Raw genomic sequence first — 21,803 nt, forward strand, 5'->3', positions numbered from 1 at the left:
AAATCACTGCTCCCGAAAAAAACTTTAGTTTTTAAAACTTTTTTTTGCATTGATACATGTCCCCTGGGGCAGGACCCAGGTCCCCAAACACTTTTTAGGACAGTAACTTTCATATTAGCCTTTAAAAGTAGCACTTTAGATTTTGAACGTTCGAGTCCCATAGACTTTAATAGGGTTCTAAAGTTCACACGAAGTTTAGTTCTGTTTGCAGGTTCTGGTGCGAACCGAACCGGGGAGTGTTCGGCTCCTTCTTAATTTTCAGTGAAAGCAATACAACTATTGAGTGCATAACTCTTCATTACAGATAAAGTACATATCATATTTTGGGGATTGTTATGAGTTAATGTAGAGATAGGTAGCCTTCTTTGTTAAATTTTGTGTATCCTTGCAAGATGCTGGGACTTTAAAGGCTGCCTCCAACCAAAATGTATTTTTTTTGTTGGTTTTAGACCAAGTTTTCTACCATCTGTGCACCCTTTGGGGGAATTCTATTCACTTCCTCTCCAGGAGCCAGATAGAAATGGAAGTAGGGGGATTGATTTCTTGCATAGGAACGTGGACAACTAAAAAATTAAAAATCGAATGGAAATTCCCAACTTCCTTACTCTATTCAGTCAAAACTGTGGACTGAGTTTGATTTTATGTCAGGTCTTGGCATGTGACACCTATTTTTATAATAATGTATTTAATATATACAGTATCTCACAAAAGTGAGTACACCTCTCACAGTTTTGTAAATATTTTATTATATATTTTCATGTGACAACACTGAAGAAATTGCACTTTACTACAATGTAAAGTAGTGAGTGTACAGCTTGTATAACAGTGTACATTTGCTGTCCCCTCAAAATAACTCAAACAGCCATTAATGTCTAAACCACTGGCAACAAAAGTGAGTACACCCTTAAGTGAAAATGTTCAAATTGGGCCCAAAGGGTCAATATTTTCCAGCGCTGTTTTAGCCTTCTTGGGCATGGAGTTCACCAGAGCTTCACAATTCTTTGCCAATGGAGTCCTCTTCCACTCCTCCATGACGACATCACAGAGATGGTGGATGTTAGAGACCTTGTGCTCCTCCACCTTCCATTTGAGGATGCCCCACAGATGCTCAATAGGGTTTAGGTCTGGAGACATGCATAGCCAGTCCATCACCTTTACCCTCAGATTCTTTAGCAAGGCAGTAGTCATCTTGGAGGTGTGTTTGGGGTCGTTATCACGTTGGAATACTGCCTTGCGGCCCAGCCTGCAAAGGGAGGGGATCATGCTCGGCTTCTCATCCTGAAGAAGTTCTGGGGGCGGAATGAAACAGATGCAGATCCATTTGGAGCAGCACACCTCACACCCCCTGATGTACTGCATCCTGCATTGCCTGTTTACATAATACCACTTACCTGATGGACTTACCAGAGTCATTTGGTATGCTGTGCTACGGGATCATCCTACTTCACTACAACCTGCTGCTCTGCACCTGTCCTGTGCTCTATAGAATGTCAGCAGCTGGGATTATCTACCAGACATATTGAACACCCGTACTATTCACACAGGACACCTGTAAGGACTTCCACTATACTTGCCTGCTGAATGAACTGGCTGTGCAGTTATTTGGCTATTTCCACTAAGGACTATGGACCTTAGTGATCATTTCTGTGTCAGTCGCCTTTGAAAGCAACTAGAGCAAGCAGTCAGTATCACTTTTATTCCTCATGAGGTGTTCAATAACGATATATACCGTAGCATATTGCTGGATATCATCTTACCCACTGCCCCTGTGTGTTTATCCTGCAGGCATTTACCATTACCTGAGTTTCGGGACTGGATGAGGACTAACTTTGGTTTTTTGTATTGTTACAGAACAGCTCAATTTCATTAATCAGACTTTACATCCATCCCCCAGGTGCAGCTGTCTATCAGATTTCACTGCATTCGCCCATAGTTGCTTTAAGGTGCAGTGCTTTCCTCTCAGCTGCTTGGGTGGATTTATGAATCCCCATTGTTTAAGCAACTATATTTGCAGGTGTGGTCACCAGGGGTTTGTTTCATCTCTTCATTCTCATTTCCTTGGGGAGATCCCGGTGAGGCAGTTCATAGGTCTAGGGGTTCTCTGGGAGGGAGGTGGGAAGGGATAGGACTGGGAAGTGCTTGCTACATGGTCTGTGCTGTTTTTATATGTACTATTTTTGCATATCATTAATAAATGTGCCAAGGTAGCCTTTTGGGTGTACACAATTTGTTTTTTAATTTCTTTGGCTATTTGCTGTGTTACACACCCTGCCCACATGTTGGGCATCGCCATCCATCCATCCTTCAGGTTCCCAGCTCTCTTTTTCTTTAATTGCATTCAGTATGTCACAGTAAATGGTGGCATTCCTGGTTCCCCCAATAAACTGTAGCTCTCTTGGTTTGCACTTAGCTGTATAGACCATGGACCACTGGGTGCTTCCTTTGGTGTGATAGTTTCCATCTATCTATCTATTAATAAATTTAACTCTTTAAACTCTTCTGCCCATGGTCTTTGACATATTTTCATATATTGTATTTTTAAATGGACTACTTTATCCATTTTTTTCTAGTCCCTTTATTCGCTGTGTAGAGTCTCTCTACCTATTACATACCCCCCGTGTCCACCCCCAGGGGGGGCACCCTGTTTTTAGGGTGTCTCGAAGTCGGTCGCTTGGTTGTTGAAGGGTTGGGAGATCCAGGGGTGAGTCGTGACCTATCATTGTTTTTGTTTTTGGTTGTATCTTTATTTATGAACTATTATGCTTGGATTATGATCACTATTTTTGTTTTTTGATTGTATTGACTGTATTCTGTATTTATGGTTACAAAAAATTCTTTACCTACTGTATCTATTAAAAATTATATTTCTTTGCATATATTAGATCTGTAAAGTGACGTTCCCTGAGGAGGCGGCGTTTTTAGTGCCGCGAAACCGGTCGGATTTATACGTCAACTCTGCACTCCCGTAAAAAATCCTTTTGTTTGGAAAATAACGTTATAATTATTTATTTATAATTATATATATATTTTTTTTTTTTAATCCATTCTGTTCTTTTATTGGATTGAATACATTTTGGTTTTGTTGTGTATATGTCTGTTTGTTATTTATCTATGTGGACTAATAAAATATGATTGAATTTTATTGATTATTTCTTTGATTAGTATATGATACCGCAATAGTCCCTGTTCCCACTGAACTATTAGGAAATTCTCTTTTTGAGTTTCTTTCCTTGATGTTCTGAGCTTTATGCTCAGTTTTTCTATATATACTATTTGGGACGATGGTATCCTGGTTAAATTTGAGGCTGTTACATTATCTGTAGCTCTCCAGTGACGGCAGCACTCATGCAGCCCCAGACCATGACACTCCCACCACCATGGTTGACTGTAGGCAAGACACACTTGTCTTTGTACCCCTCCCCTGGTTGCCACCACACACGCTTGACACCATCTGAACCAAATAAGTTTATCTTGATCTCATCAGACCACAGGACATGGTTCCAGTAATCCACATCCTTAGTCTGCTTGTCTTCAGCAAACTGTTTGCAGGCTTTCTTGTGTATCATCTTTAGAAGAGGCTTCCTTCTGGGACAACAGCCATGAAGACCAATTTGATGCAGTGTGCGGCATATAGTCTGAGCACTGACAGGCTGACCCCCCACTCATTTAACCTCTGCAGCAATGCTGGCAGGACTCATATGTCAATTTCTCAAAGACAACCTCTGGACATGATGCCGAGCTGTTAAACCACCGTATTGTCTTGGTCACAATGCTACAGCTCAGTTTTAGAGTCTCTGCAATCTTCTTATAGCCTAGGCCATCTTTATATGGAGCAACAATTCTTCTCTTCAGATCCTCAGAGAGTTTATTGCCATGAGGTGCCATGTTGAACTTCCAGTTTGGTGTTATCGCTCGCACTCTCTCAAGTATGAGAGAGTGCGAGCGATAACACCAAATTTAACACACCTGCTGCCTATTCACACTTGAGACCTTGTAACACCGAGTCACATGACACCAGGGAGGGAAAATGGCTAATTGGTCCCAGGTCCCAATTTGGACATTTTCACTTAGGGGTGTACTCAGTTTTGTTGCCAGCGGTTTAGAGATTAATGGGTGTGCTTTGAGTTATTTTGAGGGGACAGCAAATTTACACTGTTATACAAGCTTTACATTGTAGCAAAGTATAATTTCTTCAGTGTTATCACATGAACAGCTATAATAAAATATTTCCAAAAATGTGAGGGGTGTACTCACTTTTGTGAAATACTGTAATTTATATCAAGAAACAGGCTATATTATGACATTGTGCGCTTTTTCAAAAGTAATTTTTAAATAAAATTTTATTGTGAGATTGGATTCTGGTAAAAATAATGCTGGTGCTTATAGTATGTTGACTACCAGGTCTCTGTCCAAGCTTTCCAGTTGCTATGGAGTGACATCAGCACCTAGTATATAAGGAGATCCTGTACAGGTTGCAAGTGCTGGAAGATACTCTGCAGAATAATAGAAGACTGCAGACACAAGGATGAGTGTGGGGTTGAATAAATACCATACAACTAGGGATGGACCAAACACTTCCAGTTCGGTTCGCACCAGTACACATGCAAACATTATTAAAGTCTATGGGCCAAGAACATGGAAAATCAAAAGTGTATGGGGACCTGGGTACTGCCCTAGGGGACATGTATCAATGCAAAAAATCGTTTTTAAAACAACCGTTTTTTCAGGAACAGTGATTTTAATAATGCTTAAAGTGAAACAATAAAAATGAAAGATTCCTTTAAATATCGTGCCTGGGGCTCCCCTTAGTTTGCCTATAAAGTGGCACATCTGTGCGATGTGTAAAACAGTGCCACAGCAAAATTACATTTCAAAAGGAAAAAATGTAATTCAAACTTGCTCGCGGCTGTAATGTATTGCCGGCTCCTGGCAATATAGATAAAAAATATCAAAGGAAAAAAACGGCGTGCGGCACCCCAAAGAACCCTCCCCATGTTGCGGGCAAGAGGCCTGTTATGGTTCAGGAGCGGGGGCGCTCGCTCGCCCCCCTTTCCTGGCCCACCAGGCTGCTTGCTCAGATAAGATCCTGGTATGGATTTTGGGGGGATCCCACACCAAATTTTTTTTTTTACATTCTGGCATGGAGTTCCCCTAAAATTTATACCAGACCCAAAGGGCCTGGATGCCATTTTTTTTCTAATCCTGTTATAGGGTTCCCCTTAACCACTTCAATACACTGTATTATATACTGTACACCCACTGCATTGTATTATATACTGTACACCACCTCCACTGTATTATATACTGTACACCACCTGCACTGTATTATATACTTACACCGCCTGCACTGTATTATATTCTGTACACTGGCTGCACTGTGTTATATACTGTACACCGCCTGTAATTATATACTATACACTGCCTGCACTGTAATGTATACTGTACACTGACTGCAATTATATACTGTACATTGACTGCGCTGTATATAAAAACACACACTACACTGCCTGCACTGTGTGTATATATATTTATTCTACACTGAATGCACTGTAAGTTATATATATATATATATATATTATTTTTTCAGAATAAAACATTGCTGATAGATAGGCTTTTATTGCATACTCTGTATATCTCCTCTGCCTCCCAGCAGTTGTTCTCATATTCACACTTAGCTGAGCATGAGCAGACCAGTGTACATTCATGTCATGTTTTGCTCTCACAATAAATTAACACTTGTGCTGGCCATCAAGAGAACTGAAGATGCCAAACCCGGAAGAAGATTGGGCAAAAATGGCAATGCTAGCGAGGGAGCTTACAGATGTTGCAAAGCTGCAGGGGTGGCACATATAAGGGATGTTAGATCTGCTTCAAGAATTAGCACTTAACAATAAGCACTTGTTAATGAATAGAAAAGATTGTACCTGGAGGAGGCAGCTCAAGTTTCATTTTCCTTAGCTCTGCCATCGATGTCTGTAATTGTTCAACCACAATATCATCATCGTAGCTCAAGGAACGGGCAATCTTCTCTTGGAGAAATTCCCGAAGGTCCTCCATTGACATTTTCAACAAACGTTCTATGCACAGTGATATAAAATAGGTTCAAGAGATGCTGCTTGCCAACAGATGCCAGAATACATCGCGTAAAATCTATGATACTACGAGTTATACCAATAACAGTGTTTATAATTAAGAAGCTTAGAAAATACAGTGCCATTCTAGCCCTGTCATTATATTCTATGTAATAAACATGTATAATTACAAGAATTGAGACATGCATCCTTTAATATGGGTTACACTAGATTTGATTCATGGAAATGTCCTACTTTTATGCAGTTTCAGTATGGTGTAAGCCATGGCTGGCAGCACTCGCTCGCCTTCCAAAATATAGATGTCCCACAGCCTCAGAGTGAGTGTAAATGGTGTCTGGAAATTAATAGAAAGCAAAACAGGCAATGAGGTTATACTGTCCTGTCAATGCAGCTGTACATTCCTACCATAAGTATACATTTTTGCTGCTGGGTACAGCACATGTGGGATTGCTACACAATACATGCAACGCCAGAGATCAGAATAATTCAACAGTTTCACCCATGTATAAAGCAGAAAGGTTCTGAGCTGGTAACCTTGAAGGACCAGACTGGTCATAGAATACCCAGCAATCTAACCAATTCACTTTTGCTTTTTGTGGACTAAGCAAAAATAATACAAGGCAGTACTAAGAACATGGCCAAATAGGTACTGAATAGAAGATAAGCATTAAACACTGGCTGTAAAAAAAAGGGCAAAAAAAAGGGAAGATTGCAAAGATCTGAATGTTATTATAATTTTATATGATTTTAACCCTACATTTGTCAAGACCAATAAGAACTAGATGATGTACTAAAGCACTGAAGTCAAGCTAAGTTTGCTATATTGCTGGTCCCCTTTGCTCACATATCTGCTCCATTCACCTGGAAAATAATGTACAGTATTTGGAAATTTCTTGCATTTCAAGCCCAGAAGAGTTTTTTTTTTTCCTACACAGTGCAAGCCATTTATATATAAAGTTTGGCAGTATATACATGGCCTACTGCTGTCATGTATTTAACAACTTCAGACCCGAAAGGTTTTACCCCTTCATGACAAGGCCATGTTTTTGTGATACGGCACTGCATTAATTTAACTGACAATTGCGTGGTCAGGCTACGCTGTATCCAAATACAATTTATGTCTTTTTCACAAGAGTTTTCTTTAGGTGGTATTTGATCACCTCTGCGGTTTTTATTTGTTGCATAACCCCAAAAAAATAACCATTTCGAATAAAAAAATAAACGTTATACTTTCTGCTATAAAACATACCCAACATACCCAACAAAAATCTAATTTCTTTATCAATTTAAGCCAATATGTATTCTGCTACATATTTTTGGTAAAAAAATCCCAATAAACATACATTGATTAGTTTGCGCAAAAGTTATTGCAGCTACAAACTATGGAATATTTTAATGGCACTTTATTTTTTACTAGTAATGACAGAGATCAGAGATTTTTAGAAGGGCTGCGACATTGCGGCCGACAAATCGGACACCTGGCTGACACTTATGACACTTTTTTTGGGACCCAGTGATCAGTGCTAAAAAAATGCACTGTTACTGTACTAATGACACTGGCATGGGAGGGGTTAACATCAGGGCAGATCAAAGGGTTAAATGTGTGCCTAGTTGGTGCTTGCTATCTGTTGTGGGGGATGCTCTGACTGGTTGAAGACAGAGATCTGTCAGAAAGGCGATCTGCCTTTCTGGCGAATGATCGCTGGTGGCCAGCAGACACAGGGTCCACCAGACCCGCTGATTGGCACCCCCTGTGTCCAATCAGTGTGTGATTGTGCCTCCGGTAGAGTGCGCATGCCCTCCAGTGTCTATTGTACAAAATGACGTACAGGGAACCTCGGATTGTGAGTAATGCGGTTTATGAGCATTTCGCAATATGAGCCATTAAAAAAAAAAAGCCTGACTCACGCTGCGAGTGTTGTCTCGCAAGATGAGCAGGATTCAAGCCGCTGGGGTGTGCAGTACCACATTTGGCCAGAGGTGAGAACAAACGAAGAAACTCTGGACAGCTGCACTCCAGAGAAAATATATTTTCTTGTGCTTTTTATTGCAAATTTGGGATCATATAACACAACCCACAGCAAAGTGATACAGGAAAATCGGACACATGTCACACTATAATAAGTGCTTATTCATATTCATGGAGTGCGGCTGTCCAGAGTTTCTTCGTTTGTTCTCATCTGTGCATGCATTAGCCAGCATCTGGGGCTCCTTGTATCTAGAAGAAAATAATTTGTCTTGGTGGATCGGCCTGAAGCGGTGGTGCTTTCTTTCTATTTGGCCAAAGGTGCGGGGGCGCCGGTGACGCTCAGAGACACTCGGTTCTCAAGTGTCTCCGGCGCCCCTGCACCTCTGGCCAATTGTGGTACTGCATAGACAAGCAGTGGCTGTGGAACGGATTATCTGAGTTTCCTTTATTTCCTATGGGGAAACTCGCTTTTATATACGAGTGCTTTGGATTACAAGCATTCTTCTGAAACAAATTATGCTCGCAAACCAAGGTAATACTGTACTTATATCCGTTAATGGGAAAGTCTGAACATTTATTTGTACTTACCCGGTCTAAGAAGCACTGCAAAAACCACTTAGTTGTATAAATGCCAGTAGACATATCTTCCTTGTCCTAAGAAAAAATAGGCATAATGTATTAAATCGCATAACTTCACAAGCACTGTTATAAATTAAGTGCAAGTTCTTATATTTTCTACAGTTACAATATCATATTGTAGAAGTGATTCACAAGAGGCACAATTCATAGGGCTTAATCACTTAAAGTCAAACATTAGTCTTAAACAAATTGATTGGTGTGATAGTTACCTAGCTTTTCACACAATATATGATGCTGCAATTTTGTGGCTGGAAAAATGCAACTTTTTTCAGTATCACCCAACACTTTGGTTCTTTTATGATTCTGCACAATTACCAGTATATGCATAGTGGGTCCCTCACAGGATAACAATTTAACAGTGGTTAAAATAAGCAAGTCTAACTTTCACTCCGAAGAGAAGACATCACACTGCATGTTTGGCAGGTCAGGTGGCAGTAACAAAGCCACTGCTACAATCAAAAAGAGGTTTGCCTGTCCCAGAAACCATCTCTAGTGTACTACTAAAACTGAAAGAAGGCCTTGTCAGCTGAAAACGGTTCACAGGAGTGCATAAACAAACTGTGATCCATTCAAAATAGTGTTGCCCATACTTCTCCTTTAAACCTGAAGGAGGAAGCACGATGGTCTGGGGCTTCTTTGCTGAATTTAGAGTAGTGGTTTGCACAGAGCGACTGGCACCCTAAACATCAAGACCTACCATAGCATTTTGCAGTGCCATGCTGTATTCTCTGGTCTTGGCCAATCCCCAGACGACGTCCCCTTGTGACAAAATGCGTAGGGTGGGGCCAGTGACGCTGACGTCAGCACGCTATACTTACTATTGTTGGGCTACGGGAATACAGGAGGACAGTGGAGACGCCGTAATGCTCATCCCTGATGTTATGTGCTAATGTGAAATCCTGGTTTGTAAGTGTAACTTATTTACTTTTATTAAAACCATTCTTTGAACGATTACACCATGGAGGTATCTTCTGCTTTTTCTCTATGAACGGCACAGCTATATTATCTGTACTGAGCCTGTAAGCAGCCTAGAGGAACCATAAGGTTTTTGGGAACACCTGCGAAGTTTCCCTGTGCTTGAAAAGACTGTTTGTGGTCATGTGGAGTCGGTAAAAGGTACCCCAACTCTTTCTTTTTTTTTTTTCCACAAAGAATTTTATTATGTTTCCAAAGTAACAGTAAGCAAATACAAGATTACAGAAAAACATTAATCTGTACAGCGCCTCTTGATCCATCAACAGAACCTTACATATAGTCGTCTGTAAGCAGCAGTTGTAGTAAGTAAGCAAAGCAAGTTTCAGACACTAAGTTGCCAGAGATGAAGTCGTAGCGTTTAGGTATACGCCTGTAGTCAAGCTGGCTCAAAATGGCCTTGCGCCCCATGGTCACCATGAACTGTTGCGCCCCTGATAGCCATGGCGCACCTGAGTGCTAGTAATTCCTATAAAATAGCGAGAACTGAGGGGGGGGGGGGGGGGGGATCCGGGAACTCCCGAGAAAGAAAAAGAAAAAAGAAGAAAAGAGAGAAAAAAAAAAAATGGGGGGGAGGAACCAGCTAAGACTTAGAGGGGAAAGATACTGAGGTAGAGGGGAGGGGAGAAAGCTTGGATAAGCCCTAGAACGGGTTGGGGGTGGGTCAACCACCAGCTACCCTCTCCATCCCGGTGAAGCCAACAAAAGGGGAGGCACCACTATACTCCAGGGCTGCAGCTATGTCCAGATAGACAGTGCTGCAAGCACTGCCCACATGGGGAATGCCAGTTGGGAAAATTTCCACTTTCAGGGTATCACTGTCTCCTAGGTTTGCATCAACGCTAGGTATCTATGGGAAGATTTAAAAGTCCGCCACGCTCCCCAGACTGCGGAAAAGCGATCAATCCTGTCCTGCGCTATATGAATCAGCTCCTCCATCGCTTCTATACGATGAATGCGAAGAAACCAGCTTTTAATCGAGGGAGGGGACACAGATCTCCAAAGTACCGGAATACAAAGCCTAGCAGCATTGGTCATATGCATCGCCAAAGATTTACAATATTTCTTCTGAGGAATGTTCGATAAGTGCAATAAATATTGTGCAGGGGTGAACTCCAAAGCCAAGGGTGAAACCTCAGAAATTACCTTATGAACCTCCCTCCAATAGGGCTGAATCAGAGGGCAACCCCACCAAATGTGAAGAAGGGTACCTGACCCTTGTCCGCATCTCCAACATTGATCAGGGACCGTCGGAAAGATCCTATGGAGCAAATCTGGAGTTTTGTACCATCTCATCTTTAATTTGTAACCATTTTCCTGTGTGTTTACATTTAGGGACCCCTTATGAATATATAGATGTATATGGTCCCACTCTTTATCCGTAATCTCCTGGTCCAGCACTGACCCCCAGAAGACCCGATCCGGGCTCCTGCCAGGGTGCTGAGTCTTAAACATAGAAGCATACAAAGCCGAGATCACGTGATTCTGGGGAGTCGTGCTGGAGCACAGAGCCTCAAATACAGTAGGCTCTGTCAAGTATCCCGGTCTCCTCCCTGGGTCATCTAAGAAATGTTTCAACTGTATATAGGGCCAATACGGGAACGTCTTGGTGTTGGATAGCTTGGCCAAGTCCTGATGACTCAAGAACCTGCCCCTCCTAAAGAATTGTTTCGCCACCATCTCTGTAAACGGCCATTCATGAGCCAAGAAACTGGCAGACAAGCCCGGGGGGAAGTCAGGGTTTCCCCTAATAGGAGTGATCGGACTCTCTGTGTGGGAAAGCGCCATCGCCTTGCAAGCCCTGGTGAATTCTTGCAGAGTCGCCCCGACAAGAGGGTGTGCAGAGAGCTGATGCCCCGTGGGTCGCTTATTACTCCAAGGAAGCGCCTGCAGGTCTTGGCCGACAATGAGCTTTTCAAGTTCTGTCCATTCCTTGCAGCGCGAGTGAACCTTCCAGTCGACTACCCTGGCCATGTGTACTGCCCAATAATAACATTTAAGGTCGGGCAGGCCAATCCCTCCCTTAGCTTTGGGTAAAACCAGGGTTGCCCACCCGATGCGAGGTGATTTGGAGCCCCAGAGGAAGGATCTACAAATTCTTTTAAAGGCTGTGAAAAAGGCCGGTGGAAGACGTATGGGGAATCGTTTGCATTTTATAGAGAAGTCGTGGAAGCACAGTCATTTTGAGAGCAGCAGCCCGCCCAAACCACGACAGAGTCGGGACATCCCACCTCTGCAGTTCCTGTTGTATAGTTTTTAGTTCGGGGAGAAAGTTCCTTTCATAAAGGGAACTTAGCTTGCCAGGCAATTGTATGCCAAGATATGTGATAGCATCTGAGTTCCATTTAAAAGGAAAGTTGGCTTGACATTGCTGGGCAAGACCATGTGGCAGGGAAACGTTCAGCGCAAACGATTTGGAGTAATTAAGTTTTAGATTGGCTATGCGTTTGAATTGCTCCAGGAGTGGCATTAGATTTGGCAGAGACGTTAATGGGGATGTGAGGAAAAGTAAGATATCGTCCGCAAAAGCCGCGATTTTGTATTCCTTATGACGTACCCTGATGCCCTTGATGTCCGGGTGAAGCCTAATGCAGCGCAAAAGGGATTCCAGGGTGAGGACGTACAGAAGGGGAGAAAGAGGGCACCCTTGTCTAGTGCCATTTCGGATGGGGAAGGCGTCCGACAGGTGGCCATTAACCTTGACCCTGGCCCTGGGATTAGAATATAAAGCCCCAATAAAAGGTACACATGGTGCTGCCCAGGCCCAGGGCCCGAAGCACCGCTTGCAAGTAGTCCCAGGCCACCCTGTCGAACGCCTTCTCCGCATCCATTGCTAGAAAGAAGCCCTCCTGTTGGGTGGAAGCCAGCCAATGATGGAGATTTAAGGCCTTAATCGTATTGTCTCTTGCTTCCCTCCCCCGTACGAAGCCCACTTGATCCTTCCCCACCCAGGCAGGAATGTAAAACGCCAGACAGTTTGCAATAATCTTTGCAAACAACTTCAAATCCACGTTTAAAAGTGAAATTGGGCGATAATTCTTAACGTCTGTGGGATCCCTGCCGTCTTTGGGTAACACCGTGATATCCGCTTCTAGAAGCGTATGCGGGGGTTGGGGGGTCTTAGCTAGTGAGTTAAAGGCTTTGAGAAATCGTGGCACCAGTAGAGCCGTATAGTTTTTGTAGTATGGTACCGTGAAGCCGTCCGGACCTGGGCTTTTACCCGGCTTCATCGACTTCAAGGCAGTCTCCCATTCCTCAGAGGACAAGGGAGCTTCCAGGCCAACGCGATCGTCAACTAACAATGCTTTAGGGCTATATTTGTCCAGAAATTCCCCAATCAACCGCGAGCGTGCCCTATCCTCCGGGGTCACGAACGCCTTCTTCTAAATTATATAGCTTACTATAGTAATGAAGAAATTGCTGCGCGATATCCTCGTTTTTTGAGAAGGAGCGTCCCGCACTATCTGACAGATGGTGCACCGTAGTGGCAAGGGTGCGCTTCTGTAAACAACGTGCCAATAACTTCCCAGGTTTGTTGCCCTGTTCGTAGAACAACTTTTGCAATAACATATGGCGTTTACGCGCCCGCCGAAACAGTTCCTCCACCAATTGAGCCCGTGCATCTGCCAATTGCTGCGCCACTTGAGTGGCCTTAGTACGTTTGTGCTGCAATTCTAATTTAGTAATCTCCTGGGTAAGGGTCTTTATCAGTTCCTGATGTTCCCTCTTCTTCCTAGCTGCAATCGCCAGAAGGTGTCCCCGAATCACGCACTTATGTGCCTCCCATTGCACCATAGGAGACACATCCGGCGTATCATTCGTGGCAAAGTAGTCCCGTATGGCCTGTTCAATGCGGGCTGAATCCGCGGAGTCTGACAAGGTGGACGCATCCAGCCTCCACATTCTGGTCAGTCTCTCCCTCTGTGGGAATTGCAAAGTCAGCGTGATGGGATGATGGTCGGAGAGTGTCATAGCTTCTATGGATGCGTTAGCTAGGTGGGACAAATCTGTCTGCTGTATGAAAAGGTAATCCAGCCTCGAATAGCGATTGTGTGGGTGTGAAAAGAAGGTGTAGTCCTTCTCACTAGGGTGGAGCGTACGCCAGGTGTCGTGGAGCGCGAGAGATGCAAGTTGGAGTTTGACTTGCCGCAGCGCCGAGTAAGGAAGCGAAGACGTCCCCGACGAGGTATCTAGCAAGGGATCTAGCGCTAGGTTGAAATCCCCCCCTAAAATAAGGAGGCCAGTTTGGAAAGTAGTGAGTTTCAATAGAGTGGTTTTCAAAAATGGGATTCTATTAGTATTGGGACAGTACACATTCGCCAGAGTTACAGGTTTGTCCTTCCAGGTCCCTTTCAAAAAAAGGTACCTGCCCTCCGGGTCAACTAGTTGATCAGTCAGAATAAACGGAAGAGATTTGGCTATTAAGATGGAAACACCCTTAGCTTTGGAGTCAGGGGAGGTTGCATGGAATACCGTCGGGAAATGCTTGTCCGACAAGCGGGGAATTGAACCAGTTTTGAAATGTGTTTCTTGACAAAAGAGGATTTGCGCCCTATGTCTATGGGCCTCTGCTAGGACACTGCTCCATTTTTCCGGTACATTGAGTCCTTTAGTATTCAGGGAGAGAACTTTAAGCAACAGAGGAGCTGAGATATGCTTCACGGACGACATAGTCGGAGGCAGAGGAGAGGTGTGAGCAGAATACAACGGTCACAACACTAACTCAGTATACGTCTTTGTCCAAGCCCCGCAACAGCGAGACGGAGAGGGTGAATCTGGAGAAAAGGGAAAGAGGAGGAGCGAAAAAGAAAGAGGGCGAGGAGGAGAGGGAGAGAAAGAAAAAAAAAAAAAAAAAAAGGGGGGGGGGGAAACCGCTATCTAATAATCACCAGTGGTGGTCCCAGCTATTACTGGGGTCACCGCCGAACGCACTGCGTGTACCCTGAGGGTATCCCAGGGGATAAAACAACCAGAGGTGGGTATAGGCCTGCTACCCCACCTAATCGCCCTGTAGTAACAGAAAAGAAAGCAGAGTAACTATTTCCGGATATGTTCAAGAGGGGAACCTGCCTCCTTGATGTGAGAACGAAGCCGAACAATAGAGAGAGTCACACAGCTATCCCCACCCAGGTGACTCCCTGTCTGGCTCATATAATATGGGAAGAACCTCCCTTCTGGAGGGTTAGGTCTGTTGGAAAACTGTCAACCCCATATAGCCCCTCCACCAAGCTCCAAAAGGACCGTGTTCCGGCCCGTATCCCTAATATATAGCGAGAGAGAGTACTTCCGGCAGCAAAAATAATATAATATTCTACATCCAAAACTAACCTGCAAATTGTACCCAGAATTAAGCAAACAGTAGGCCTTATGATAGAGGGACCAAGTTACAAGGTCCCCAGCCCGGTGTCCTCGGCCGATGAAGAGCAGCGAAACAGAACCTTCCGCGCCACCAGCCCCAGTAGAGACTGCGAAGTCGCCAGACCTGTTGCCAGTCACTGGAAGGGGCAGGTCGGAAGTGCGAGACACCTCATTCTGCAGCGCTACTTCCGCATGACCAAGAACAGCTAGGTGATTACCGAGATTGCACGGGTAAAAGCTCAAGCAGCATTACCCAAGAAATTCCGGTCCCCAACAGTAAACATGTGAAAATGACCAACAAACATTACATTTGTAAACCAAACAGTAACCAGCCCCTAGCGGGGAACATCAACATGTTGAAAAAGAGCACCAGGTCAAATAGCGAACCATTGCAACTATCCCAATCAGCAGGCATGTAAGGGCGATGGTAGTCACTGAGGGTGAAGTCTGCTCATGTTCCTTGCAGAGAATAGCGATCAGAAGCATCAGTCCCAACAGCAGAAGCCAAGGGCCAGACTGTAAGGAGAAAGAAATAGGGCATACGGCTCTTTGTAGGCAGGTTAGCCCATGGACTCAGCTGGGGGAGCAGGGCCAGGACCCCCTATCAGCCAGGGAAGTCACACACTGACATGTAGGATGAGCGTTCAATATCAACAGTGTTCAGTCTATGTGTGGAATAAATTTGGTCCCCAACCAGAGTGAGGTTGCTCCCTTTAGCTTCCTTAAAAGCAAAACCAAAAGTCAGGGGCCCTGCCTGTCTATGATATGCATAAAGTCCCTTAGTTGCCCTGGTAAACAGAATGTAATGTGGCAGTTCTCAACCCCAAGCCTGGGGAAAAATACTTACAGTCTGCTTCTGCTGCGGCCGCAGTCTATGAAAGTTACGCCACCTTGCCAGTTCGCTGTCAGGATAGGCCGCATGAGAGGATATAATCCAAAGGGCCCTCTGGAATGGCTAGATATAAGTGCAAGTTCACTGAGCAGGATAACAAACAAAGGGGTGGTATGGAACTACTCACCCACCCAAGTAGCTAATCACTGGTCGGTTCTGCGACGGACAGATGAGGGGGAATCCCGTGGGCTGTCTTCCGTTTCCATGTCACCTCGACTCCTATGAGGAGAGGCAGTAGAATTCCTCCTTCTCCTTGGCCGGTGTCTGTGTGATCGCGGCGTAGAGTCAGGCTGGGTGGGAATCCAGGGATCCGGTTGCAAGAAGGCACTGTACCAGTCAGGCACCTCCACAAATGGGATGCCCAGGGTATCGCAGAAAGGTCTCAAGTCGGCCGGGACTCTCAGGTGTGCCGTACGATTTCCAGCTGAGGCCTGCAGGCAGAATGGAAACTTCCATCTGTAGGGGATACGGCGGTCTCGCAAAACTTGTAACAGTGGTCTGAGGTCGCGTCTGTGCTGCAGCGTGATGGCAGATAAGTCTTGGAACAGTTGAATGCGCGCACCTTCGTACTCCAGGCGGTCATGATTGCGTGCAAGCCTCAGAATGTCTTCTTTTTGAGTAAAGCTTACCAGGCAGCACACTGCATCTCTGGGTGGATCTGTATCCCTGCCCCTGGGCCTCAGAGCTCTGTGGCATCGCTCCATCTCCACTGGGGCATCCGGAGGCCTACCCAGCAGCGTGTTGAAAATAGCCCAGATTGCAGCCTGTAATTGGGGACCTTCCACCGTTTCTGGGATGCCTCGCACACGAAGGTTGCGCCTTCGTCCCCTGTTATCCAGGTCCTCCATGTGCCTATGCATGTCCAGGAGATGCTGGCTGTGCACACTAGAGACCTGCTGTACTTGTTGTATGGCTGCGCCATGTGTCATGGCTGCGGCCTCCACCCGCTCCACCCTGGAAGCAACTGCCCTGATATCCGATCTGAGGTCCGATATGGCTGCAAATAGAGTGTTTTTAATGTCTGTGGCCACTGAGTGTAAATCCGCCAGATTCAGAGGGGGAGGGACGTGCGGGTGGTGCGTACCTGTCACCGTGGAGGCTCCCTGGAGATCCGGCAGGGTTGCAGACATACTGCGGTCCGGGGTCTGAGATGCGGCCTGCACGTCCGCCGCTTGTGAGCGGAACATCGCTGAAATGTTGCGGCTAAGCTGCGTGGTCGAATCCTGCGCCGACCGGGAGATAGAGGAGCTTCTCCCAGTCATCTTCTCCGGTAGAAAGGAAGGTTCTTCCCGCTAATGGTAGCAAAATAGGAGGTCTGGGCGGCGGAGCTCTCGTCCTAAGCTGCCATCTTCCTCCGTTGCCAGGCCACGCCCCCCCAACTCTTTCTTGGGTGGATCACAATTTTTTTCCGGACTGAATCACTGGTTGGGATTAAGGAATATCTACCTCATATTTATTTCAGACTGGACTCTTTTTACACACTTGTTGCATGGATTTTAATTGTGAATCAGTCTTTTTACTGACCATTTGAATTAATGTAGTATCTTCATAGGAGTAATTACTCTTTTTTCACCGCATTTTGTTGGCTGTCTGCCTTAGTTTCATCTACTAAGGCTCTTCTCACTACCATTGTGAAACTGAATGAATTTATTTATTTATTTTCTATTGGGAAGTTGAATGAATTTATTTTTTTGTTTAGTTTTAAATTTGGTGGGTGCCTGCTTTAGTTTTATTCACCAAGGTTCTTATCACCACTACAGGGAAGTTATATGAATTTTTTATTTATTTATTCATTTACTTTTTTCTGTCACTATATATTTCATAGTTATTTACAATAGTAATTTCATTTAAAGTATTTTTTAATGGTTATTTGGTCTTATTAGTGCTACACTTCTTTTCTTCGTATTCTCTGGTCTATGCCTAGTTTGTCAGGGGTTCACTGCAAAATAAGGACTCAAGATAGAACAAGATAGTGACCTTAAAATCAAGGAATGGCTAGCATAGTCTCCAGAAATAAAGCTCATGGAGCTGCTTTGGGATGACCTAGACAGAAGTGTAAATATATAGTGATATATAGTTATATTCCCAGTATGTGCTATTTCAACCACAAAATAAGATTTTAACTGCTAGTTGTTCAAGAAATGGCAATACCATGTGTTTCTTCAGTTTTGGGAAGAACTTGCTGAGAATTTGTTCATGGTGACTCTGAAACCTCTGGAGCTTTGGAAACCCAGGAATAAAAAAACCTTCAAAGAAAACGGTAGATTGGATTATTACATATTAGAATAAATGTTAGAACAAGCATGATAAATCTGTACCTGGCAGTGAACAAAAAAAAAAACGAAAAATCCCTTAACGCTAATACTTCTGAGAGGAAGATGGAAAATATAGAAAAAAATGCGCTTAGAGATTAACAAGCTGTCAACACTCCAATATACACAGTGCAAAAAACATATAAACAAAAATTGTGTAGTGCTCAAAATGGTGAAACAAAGACATATAAATACTTGGATTACCCAAAGTACTTACAATGAGATCACAAATGGTTGTGAATGATGAAACAAATATTAGTAGACAATTCATGAATATATAAAGTGAAATGAGTGAATAAAAAATAAAAGTCATTCAAAATTCATAAGTGAATGTCATGTGAAATTCCATCTTAAACAATCGATCCCATGAATGTAGAAAGAGACTTCTATATTGTTCGAGTGGAAAAAACATAATCTTTAAGGTGCAATATGATAAGGTTGGCACGCTTACCAGAAGTGATGGACTTATACACTGTACAGCATGACATGACATGACTGCCCGTTTGACTCTTATGCGCTACAGTATATGAGTTCACCATTTCCGGTAAGCGTACCAACCTTATCACATTGCACCTTAAGATCAAGTTTTATCCACTTGAACAATATAGAAGTCTCTTTGTACATATATGGGATCGACTGTTTAAGATGGACTATCACATGACATTCACTTATGAATTTTAAATGACTTTTATTATTATTTATTCACTCATTTAACATTGTATATTAATTTATGAATTGTCTACGAATATTTTTTTCATCATTCACACCATTTGTGATCTTATTTCATGTACTTTGGGTATGTATACATCTGTCAGAGCTGGACTCAGCCCTTCCTTCTCAAAGCTGGCCGCTCAGCTGGTGGCTAATTGCCAGCTCCTATCTCTCCACGATGACTCACCTGTTGATGATATCCTGTTCGTCAGTCCTGCCTACTTAAGCCGTCCAGTCCAGATGATCTCTGCCTTCACCTTGGTCATATCTCTAGAGAGGCTCTCCTGTGTTCCAGTTAAAAACTTGCTTGGTTGACATTCCTTCTGGCTCCAGATCCCGCTTGCTGTTCTACTATGCTCATCTCTGGCTTCCTGATGTTTTGGCTTGTCTGACTATCCCTTTCCGGTTCCTGAACTCTGGTTATGTTTTGACTATGTTTACCCTGTTTACTTTTTCTATTATTATTATGAAACTATTGTGATTTAACTGTACTTCTGTCTCAGTCTGATTCATGGTTTCTGACAATATCTTTGTTTCACTATTTTGAGCGCTACACTATTTTTGTTTATATGTTCTGAGAGGGAGATGCCTGACACTGCATCCTTGTAAAATGCAACTGATTACAGCAGATCTAGGGTCTTTTTTGGATGGCACCCAAGGACATAAATTCAACGAACATTAAGCAATATTTCTGGATCAATCATATCACATACATATTTTTAAAGAATCACGTATGATGCACAATAAAATATTATTTCTTGACACACTACAAAGCCCACATATATCTGCAATACAGCTACATATTTATTGCCTCAAAAGACTCACTGTTTAAGATGTTTTGAATATAACAAGGTCCTATGGGTATTACATCTGAGGAGGCAATGCACGGTCAAAAACCACTGTGTGACAACTTTGGGACTATATGCTTACAGAGAAAAGTACATTTCTGTATTTGTATGTCCTCTGCTAAAATGCAACTGACCCTATGACCAAGCTGTCTGCTTTCCACAAACAACCTTGATAAATGTGTGCTTAAGAGATGTCAGACCAGAGACTTCTGCACAAAGCATCTGACCCCAGGAAAGTAAAGAAGGATGTTAAATGTTTGCTTAGGCTGTCAAGAGAATATAGACCTCTGAAAATACACCAATTGGGAACATATTTTTTTAGAAATGATTGTACTGGAATAATATGTTTACAGATTTTAGCTATACATATGGAAGGCCCTGTAGGTTAGAACTCAAACTATTCTTTTGCATGGTGCAGCGGGGACTGGAGCAGTTATATTTGTGAATATTTAAACAGAATAATATGCTATAGTTGCATCTGGTTGAAAAAACACAAGTCCATCCAGTTCAACCAAAAGCATAATTTTAAATTCTGGGCAAATGATATTCAAAGAGATACCGTATCTGTCTACTTCTAACACCACCAGTGCCCAATACACATATAACTTATATTTGTTATAAAACAACTATTATTTATGACTGCCAACTGGGTAATGGGAATGCATCTTACTAGGGTGCCATCACTTCTCATTTTCACTATAATAAGAAATTAGATTTTTGTGTCAGTCATTAAAAGTACATGAATAATTAAACGCCCCCGTCTTGGTATTTCTTCTTCAACTCACCGTGCATTGCATGTCTCTGGTTTGTTAGCAGCTGAGCTAAAGCCCAAAAAGCATCCTCCTCATTCAGGTACATGAGCAACACTGCTGCAATTTGACTCATCCCCTGGCAGTAACTGACTTCCTGCAGAAGACAGACACAGGGAAAGTCAGTACCGTACAGTATGAAAACACAGTCTGGAAATATAGATGAAGATTCTCAACACCACTCAATGGCTATTTAGAATTAACCTGTCAGAAGTTGAGATGTAACAACTCATTTTACAGATAAAAGTAAGCACCATAGCATTCCTACAGCTACCATGGTTTGTTAATAAGACTTCTGTGTATTGACAAGAATGTTAATGCAACATAACCTTGTCAGATGGCAGATTTAATTTACCTACCCCATTACCTTACAACCCACACACTTTATCAGTTAATAAGACAGGACTTTTGGTAGACATCAAGGAGAGAGAGTCCTTTTAGTTCTCAATTTGTGTACAGGACAAGAAGTGAAGTGAAATCTCCCCAATGGGACACAGACTACAGATGTCCAAAAAAAAAAAAAAAAAAAACTGACAGAGGTTTACCCTTCCCCTACTCTATCAAAAAAACAAAAACAAAGTTTGGACTTTAGAGATACTTCAATGCAAGTCAAAAACAGACAAACAAAAGTGGTATTTAGGTTTGCAAATATGGAGATTGTAGAAGGTAGATGGGATGGATATTTTCAGCGATCAAAGTCTGTTTTGACATTTTTGTTCATTTTAACAAAGTTAAAAATAATCCAGGCCAGACATAAAAGAGGAACAATTAAAGTATGTGTGTGAAGTACAAATAGTATTATCACAGACATACACAACACATTAAATAAATATTTTTCAATGTGGAATAAGAGGCAATCTGCTGGACAGGTTGTAGGTAGCAATCCCCAGGGCAAAAAAATTCTAAGAAGAGTAAAGCAGTTATAGGGGAAAGTGGGCTAAGGGTGGATTAGTCATAATACAGGAGGGTAGGAAGTAGAGTTTGGGGTATATGACAAAAAATAGAGGGTGGGAAGAGGAAGGATTGAAGTGGAAGCAATTTGGGAAAAGAAAAAAAAACAAGAAAAGGAAGGAAGGGGATGGGGAAGGTTGGGGGAAAGTAGGGTCTCTTTGCAATCATGGTGGGGATAGCTGACCTATCAAGATACTGATTTAAAAATTGTCAAAGCAGGTAGTGTGTAATCAAAAGGTCTCAAACCCGG

The 21,803-nt window shown here is 43.0% G+C and overlaps 1 protein-coding gene across 2 annotated transcripts in view; it reads right to left on the reverse strand.

Annotated features, from left to right (window-relative positions):
• The window catches only part of LOC143933042 (uncharacterized), a 218,499-nt gene that overhangs the window by 16,987 nt on the left and 179,709 nt on the right, over nt 1–21,803 (reverse strand). For both annotated transcript variants that reach the window (XM_077455984.1, XM_077455995.1), the window contains exons 10-14: nt 20,579–20,699; nt 18,074–18,168; nt 8,650–8,715; nt 6,327–6,426; nt 5,925–6,077 (exon numbers count right to left, since the gene is read on the reverse strand). In XM_077455984.1, coding sequence (XP_077312110.1) covers nt 5,925–6,077; nt 6,327–6,426; nt 8,650–8,715; nt 18,074–18,168; nt 20,579–20,699 — 535 coding nt within the window. The remainder of the gene's footprint in view (nt 1–5,924; nt 6,078–6,326; nt 6,427–8,649; nt 8,716–18,073; nt 18,169–20,578; nt 20,700–21,803) is intronic.

Source organism: Lithobates pipiens, unplaced genomic scaffold, assembly GCF_037356315.1.
Source record: "Lithobates pipiens isolate NorthernLeopardFrog02 unplaced genomic scaffold, aLitPip1_a1.2 Scaffold_10, whole genome shotgun sequence".
NCBI classification, from domain to species: Eukaryota; Metazoa; Chordata; class Amphibia; order Anura; family Ranidae; genus Lithobates; species Lithobates pipiens.